A 7,414-nucleotide genomic window follows, 5' to 3' on the forward strand; every position below is an offset into this window, starting at 1 on the left:
ATAAATTTGGAATTTGCGATTTAAGATAAGATCAGTTCAGGACCATTTTGTGCCACCGCCCTTTTTGACGCACATGCCACTCATAATTGAGGACCGCCCTTTTTGACGCACATGCCACTCATAATTGAGGATTGAGGGTGAGTATCTTTTGAAGTCCCTTTTAGCAAGATCTTCCACCGACCTACCACAGAGGCAGTGGAAACATTCTCCATTTATAGCTTATCACAGCTATCAAACTTGTGATATGCAGTGAACAATGAGTTGCCTTTACAAGTTTGTCGAGTAGTATGAGTATGAATTCACCAGCCTTTGATGTGATATGCTATATTTACCTCGAAACAGACACCAACTAAATCATTAATAATACTCTGGTGGTTGGAGTTTGGTCCATTCTTATGTCTTTAAACTATACTTATATGGTCCTTCTTCATGTCAAATTTAGAAGGGCATTTTTGTAATCTTCCATTTTCTCAACGATTGAATCTTAATTTTCAGGAAAATTATGGATAAAGCGTGGAAGGAGACGAATGAATAGGTCGAACTCGTGACCTCGTGCTTAAAGTTTAACAAAAATCAGCGAAGGAGTAGGCGAGCGAGGGTTTGAAGGGACGCACGCTCATGCGACGAAAAGAGTTCGAAAATCAACGTCCAACGAGTGTCGAACATTCGACCTCGCGGTGTGGAAATTCAAAGAAAAAACAAACGATTTTCACGCTCGGTCCGATTCGAACTCTCGCCTAGGAGCGACTGAACAAGGTTGGAGTGCGTAGATAGTCGCGCGTGGTTGCACGCACAAGACCCCTAGTGCACGTGGGTAAGTTGTTTTTCCCACGTTGACCTCTTTTTGTATATTTTTCTATTCAATTTTGATGCTTTTATTTATTTATTTATTTATTTATTTATATATTTTAGATCCACTTGAGAAATTTTTAAAACTTTGGAGCATCGGACAAGTTCGCCCCATAAACCGTCGAGATACTCTTATGTACCTAGTTTACCACCACGATAATCACGAAAATCTAAGATAACTCACATTATACCTATTAGCAGTTGTAAACAATATCACCAGAGCTAATAATGTTCACCAATTTCTATTCCCTCTAGTACGACCTAATAATGTCGATCTTGACTTAGTTTGGTTAGATAAGATAGTGTATCGAAGTTGTTTTTAGGCTAGTGCCCTTATCGTGTGTGAAATAGTTAGGGGTCTCTAAACATGGCATCAGTTTCATAAACCTATTTGAAGTGGGACGAGGGACCACATACGTAAACTGTCACAACCAAATTTTTTAGTTTTCAAATCCAAAACCATGACTAAAAAAACAAAGCGAAATCAAATAAAATAAAAGATAAAAATTTGATAAATTTAAATAAGAAAAAACATCAACAAAGCTAAAATTACATCCAATTATAAGATGGAGATTCTTCAAAATGTTACAAATAGGGAAATGAGTTTGAAATACAATCATAAAATAAAATACAAAATACTCCAAAATATAAAAAATAGACTGACGCTCCTTGACCGCATAGCTCTCTAACATTCCTCCACCTCAACCGGCAACCTACGAACACCTAAAAAAGAAAAGGACAAAAAGAGTGAGTAAGCAATCTACTTATAGACTTTCATCGCATTCATGACCTAGCAGGTGCCCACAGACTTTTACTTTAGGCTTTAGGTGTAATAATGCTCTTGTGCATAGTCTTGGGTAGCTAGCTTAACCTATGCAATGGTAACCGGTACTCAAAGATGGGGCGCTATCTCCATAGACTCTATACTAGGTGGGGACAACATGGAGAGTGTTTGTCTTCCCATCATCCATGGGAGGTTATCTGACAAACCCATCCAACAAGCCATGAAGTCGCCAAAGGTTGGGGGCACTACCCCTAATACGTGCCAGCTCCACTGGATATCCACATGATCAAGGCCCTCCCATAGGACAGATCCCCCATGTAGGATAACCACTAACTACCCGACATGATCAACGCTCTACCACAAGATGGATCCACCCGGTAAGGTAATCCTCGCATGATCAACACCCTACCATAGGAAAGATCCATCGTGCAAGATAGTCTATCAAATTACTGAGTCACATATTTCTAACCAGTCTCCCACGGGATAATATAGGCTAGTTAAGTAATTATTTTCCTCGGATTAAACTCGATATTTTTTTAATTTATGGATATTTTTTATTAGTTTATTCTTTACAAAAATTAAAAGATAAGCAATAATTTTGGGATTTTGGGCATAGATAAGGGGTGGAGTGGTACCCACATGTAGGCAAAAGGCACAGCATATAATATCAATCAAACATGAAAATGTTTCCATTGAAATCATCAAACAAATCAAATGGATTTTCTCTCTGTTTTGCTGCTCCTCCTTCTTGTTTTCCTTTTCCTGCAACAATTCATTACCTGCCGGCGAAATCTCCCGCCGAGCCCACCGTCTGTTCCGATCATCGGCCATCTCCACCTCCTTCAACGCCCAATCCACCGGAACTTCCACCACATCGCCGCCAAATACGGACCCATTTTCACTCTCCGATTCGGATCTCGCCTTGCCCTCATAGTCTCTTCACTCCAACTAGCCGAAGAATGCTTCACCAAAAACGATGTCGTTTTCGCCAACCGTCCGCGTTTACTCATCGGAAAATACCTCGGCTACAACTTCACCACTATCTCCACCACACCTTACGGCGACCACTGGCGAAACCTCCGTCGCCTCACCTCTATGGAGATATTTTCCACGGCGCGTCTCAACGCAGCTCTCAGTATCCGTAAGGATGAAATCCGGCGATTATTGGTCAAACTCCATTCCGAATCGTTTGCTAGAGTGGAGTTGAAATCAATGTTTTCAGAATTGAGTTTCAACGTTGTGATGAGGGTCGTGACCGGAAAACGGTACTTCGGCGAGGAGGTTTCCAATGAAACAGAGGCGAGGGAGTTCAGAGAGCTTATGGATGAAACATCGCGTCATGGAGGAGCGTCGAATTGGATCGATTTCATGCCGATTTTGAAATGGATTGGGTTTGGTGAATATGAGAAGAGTTTGGCCAAATTGACGAAAAGGGCCGATAAATTTATGCAGAAATTGGTTGAAGATCGTCGGAATCAGACAGGATTGCAAATAGAAAAACAGAGTACTCTGCTTGATCGGCTTCTGGAACTTCAGGCATCTGAGCCGGAATATTACTCCGATGAGATCATCAAAGGGGTCATTCTGGTTTTGCTGCGTGCCGGAGCTGACTCAACCTCTGTGACCATGGAATGGGCAATGACTCAATTACTCAACAACCCGGAGGTGATATCCAAAGCCAAAGCTGAGATCGACACCAAGATTGGTCGAGATCGACTCGTTGATGAAGCAGATCTCACCAACCTCCACTACCTTCAAGCCATTATTTCTGAGACCTTCCGATTGCACCCTGCAGCCCCGATGCTCCTCACACACTATTCCTCCGATGACTGCACCGTCGCAGGCTACGACATTCCTCGTGGGACGATGTTGTTGGTCAATGCTTGGGCAATTCATAGAGACCCCAAGCTGTGGGATGACCCCATGAGGTTCCGACCTGAGAGATTCTTAGGGGAAGGGAATGAGTTGCTGTCGAACAAGTTAATTCCTTTTGGGATGGGAAGGAGGGCTTGTCCTGGGGAAACTATGGCGCAACGGTTAATAGGATTGAGTTTGGGGCTATTGATTCAGTGTTATGATTGGAAGAATGTTGGATATCAAAAGGTAGACATGACTGAAGGTGGAGGTATCACCATTCAAAAAGTTCAGCCTTTGGAAACCTTGTGTAGAGCTCTCCCAATCATGGATAAAGTTCTATCAAATGGTTTGGACTAAATTTCACCAAGGTTTGCTTACACTCTTACACTTACACTTCATGTATGTTACGTATCACAGTCATATTAGTCCAGGGTGTGTTGCTCGTAGCTACATGCCCATATCACGCCAAACCCTTTAGTTAATTTAATGTTGTATTGTATTGTCTTATTTTCTGTTTGTATAGGTCTCTCAAGCTTAAATCGCCCAAAATGTACTACGAGAATGTAGCTAGTTGTCAACTCCTCTCCTGCTTTGGCGAAATCAAGTTTATGTCTGCCGAACCTGAATCGCCTCAAAATGTATTAAGGGGAGATGCAACTAGTTGTTAGGGGATGCGACTATCTCTCAAATTCTCCCTACCTAAAAAGTTATATGTTATTTAGGTAGTTGTATTGTCTTTTGCTTGTATGCCATATAACATTGCTTTCCATCTCTCAACCTTGCTCTCAAAATCTCTCTATCCCCATTTTTTTAGAACCTTCTTCTCAAATTGAGGTAAGAAGCTTGAGCATGTTACCCGACAGTAGGCGATAGCGAATACAAATTGACTTGACTCACTAAGTGTTGGAAAAGTGTGCAGCACAATTCTGCCCAGAAAAGTGTGACTACGACACTAGTTCAGTTCAGAACAGCAAAACAACCAAACTGTGGCAACCTTTTATTCTCGATCATCAAATCAAAGCTCGAAATCGAATTCGAAATACAGTTTTCAAATCCTAATTTATATGTGCAGAGCATACAGAATCGCTAACAACCTTCGCTTCGATTGGGCTTCTGGGATTTGAAGATCAAATCACGATCATCAAATGTTGGGAGCCAATCATTAGTTGCAGGATTGCCTTTGTAGCCGCCATGAAGATGAACCCTCCCACCAGTTGCAGCATCAATAAACTGAGTATGAACAACATTTCCTCCCCCTTCCTTACCCACTTGTATGAATCCACTCCCCGTCTGCTCCCTCCCAAATTTCATCACCAAAATCAGAGAGTTCTTTTTGTAATTTAAACTCAAAACAAACAAACAAACAAACAACCAAGGAAGATTAACCTTATGATGCCGCTTTTCAATCGAATCCAACTCCTTGTAATACTCCGTCTCCACATACTCCTCCTGCACCAACGAATCCCCAACTCCCAAGGCTAAGACCTGTAAACATTCCTCAAAATTTCATACCCAGATCAATATTCTCCCAAAATTTACAGAGGAACATAATTAATGTAAAGAATCGATGAATACATGAGATTGGGTCTGGAGATTTCGGAGCTTATCGAGCTCGGGAATAGCCTCTTCTGCGGTGCTTCCAGATGGGTTTTGCGTCGAGGAATCGGATTCAGATTCGCTTCGGCTCGGTTTCATCGGCCGCTTGGGAGCGATGGAATCGAACTGGGCTCTGATCTGATCGGTGATTCGCATCTGCTCCTCGTTGTCCAACACCACGTCGCTCCGGCTTGGCTTGCTCGCTGTGCACCGCCGTGCCGCCATGGTGGTTCTGGCCTCCTTTTGTTTGGTAGTTCCTTGATCTGTGGCTTTTGTCGTTGATTTGTAGGTTTTGGCGGTGGTTTAAATATTATATAGTGAGGATAAAGCTTATATATATATATATTGAAGAAAATGCCAAATTAAATTCTTGGATTTTGATCTAATTTACTAATTAATTTATGTGACTTATAAAGTAATCAAAACAATTTTTGAGTGAAAATCAAATCAATGAAGATTAATTCTAAAGAACTCAATTGAAGATGAATCAAATTAATCAACCGATCAATAATAACTTTTTAATATCAACTTTTTAATATCAAAGGGTTCAAGATTATGTAACTCAAAATCTCTTAGGGCCTTCCATTGAACCATGACAACAACCCCAATATGAAATAGGAGTAGTGAAATCTTATAGTCCATTTAGTCAAAGATGCGCAAAACCCCACTAATTATGGCTAATGTTGCAAGTCCACAGCGGTGATAACCATGACAATACGCTTAGGTTCTCGATGGCTCAACAGTGATTGAACCATTTGAGAGATTTCACTCTCTTTGATTAGCTTTGTGACAGTTTGAATGCGTTCAGTTCTAACCCACTCTCTAAATAGATACAAATCAAAACACCATAGGTATAGATTTCAAATCAAGCTTATTTTGTGACTAAACTTAGACTGATTTAATAACTTATGAAACAAGTTAAAGAAAACTCTGAGTGTTTTCTCTCCGTAAATAGTCATCAGATGTACATTTCATTCACAACAGAATTTGAAAAGTATGGTACTTAAAAATACTTTAGTATAAATAAATTCTCCCTTCAAATTAGTGTGCTTCTTTATGCTTTAGTTATTCGTTTTGGTATATTTTGATCGAGGATCGAAACCAACATCTGGAACAAGAATTAGGATGTCGAAACAAATGACGCAGACTATATGATCACGATAAAGAGTGAAAAGAAGGGGAATGTAATACTCCAATATCTGTTAGTCATGTTAGTCACGAAGAGTAACTTTTCACCATAGCATTTTTGTAATTTTTTCAAACTTTAGGAGTATTTTGATAATTTGTCATTTTAAAATTATTTTATTTTCTGAAAAAGTAAAAAAAAAAAATCCAAAAATTCCGTACACCTCATTGGTCATTTCCCACTACCATGAAAACCATCGGGAAGTTAACTCATTTCTATTTTCCCTAAATGCAATTCTCACAAAGACCGATATTAAAAGATTTCAGACCTAATAAAGTTCTTTTCGCAAACTAGTCTCTTTATTCTTTTAATGTTTATATATCCAATTCTATTGTGTCATAAACTTGGAATAGACTTGAATTAGAAGCACTTTTAGCAATACCGCCATGTTTATAACGTGGTGTATAAGGTTTCAAATTTTGTGTCACATGCTATCACCGTACCACCATTTACAATCTTCTACAAACTCTTTGCAATCTCATAAGTTATCCAACTGGCCAATACTTGAAACTATGAATACATTTGACATCTTTCAATGATTATTGATTTCTTGTTGAAGTTTGTAGGTAGGCATCCTTAATTCCTTCAATTTCTAAGGTTTTGTTGTTGACAAGATACACATTTACGAAAATTTCAATACAGTTTCTTATTTGAGATGAATGAAAATACGGACCCAAATAAAAATTCTAAATTCAATCACGATGTCCACACTAAGGATTAGAGCATCCTAGTATCTTCCAATTTTTAGAAACATTTTCATCTCCAAATTTTTATTCTACTCCCTCGGTTTTGTACAATCTCTCGGATAGTGACATTTTTCTCTACAATTCCAACATGCTACATTTGGTCAGTTTGGAGATTTGTTTTTTCAATTCTTTGATTTGGACTAATCATGTTTGTTTGAGCCATGCGATTTACTTCTCACTTTTTCTCAAGATTGAATGCTTGAGAACTACTGATTGCGACAACAACATTTTCTCAAGACTCAGGTAAAAATGACATCAAAATCAATGCTTTAATTTCATATTTGAAATTAATTTCCATAGAAATTAATTCACTCAACAGTTATATTGAATTCATTTATATGAATCACAATAGATCCACCTCTAGGTATATGTGGATTGAACAATCTATGCATCAAA

The 7,414-nt window shown here is 39.1% G+C and overlaps 2 protein-coding genes across 2 annotated transcripts; one reads left to right on the forward strand and one right to left on the reverse strand.

Annotated features, from left to right (window-relative positions):
- The first annotated feature begins 2,317 nt into the window (after positions 1–2,317).
- LOC111777333 (cytochrome P450 81E8-like) lies at positions 2,318–4,267 on the forward strand. The gene is made up of 2 exons (XM_023656875.1): positions 2,318–3,858; positions 4,014–4,267. Exon 1 carries the CDS (start codon positions 2,348–2,350, stop codon positions 3,845–3,847), a length of 1,500 nt encoding a protein of 499 aa, XP_023512643.1. The 5' UTR covers positions 2,318–2,347; the 3' UTR covers positions 3,848–3,858; positions 4,014–4,267.
- A 184-nt stretch (positions 4,268–4,451) lies between these two features.
- On the reverse strand, positions 4,452–5,400 carry LOC111777334. Its single transcript, XM_023656876.1, has 3 exons — positions 5,066–5,400; positions 4,877–4,975; positions 4,452–4,780 (listed from the first exon to the last, which is right to left on the reverse strand). The coding sequence occupies exons 1-3, from the start codon at positions 5,309–5,311 to the stop codon at positions 4,577–4,579; spliced, it is 549 nt and encodes a 182-aa protein (XP_023512644.1). The 5' UTR covers positions 5,312–5,400; the 3' UTR covers positions 4,452–4,576.
- Between the last annotated feature and the right edge of the window lie 2,014 nt (positions 5,401–7,414).

Source organism: Cucurbita pepo, chromosome LG16, assembly GCF_002806865.2.
Source record: "Cucurbita pepo subsp. pepo cultivar mu-cu-16 chromosome LG16, ASM280686v2, whole genome shotgun sequence".
NCBI classification, from domain to species: Eukaryota; Viridiplantae; Streptophyta; class Magnoliopsida; order Cucurbitales; family Cucurbitaceae; genus Cucurbita; species Cucurbita pepo.

Coding starts and splice junctions, on each gene's coding strand:
- LOC111777333 (XM_023656875.1), top strand. CDS start 2,348: ATGGATTTTCTCTCTGTTTTGCTGCTCCTCCTTCTTGTTTTCCTTTTC.
- LOC111777334 (XM_023656876.1), bottom strand. CDS start 5,311: ATGGCGGCACGGCGGTGCACAGCGAGCAAGCCAAGCCGGAGCGACGTG. Junction 4,976..5,065: donor ATCTCCAGACCCAATCTCAT/GTATTCATCGAT, acceptor GAATGTTTACAG/GTCTTAGCCTTGGGAGTTGG. Junction 4,781..4,876: donor TTGAAAAGCGGCATCATAAG/GTTAATCTTCCT, acceptor GGGAGGGAGCAG/ACGGGGAGTGGATTCATACA.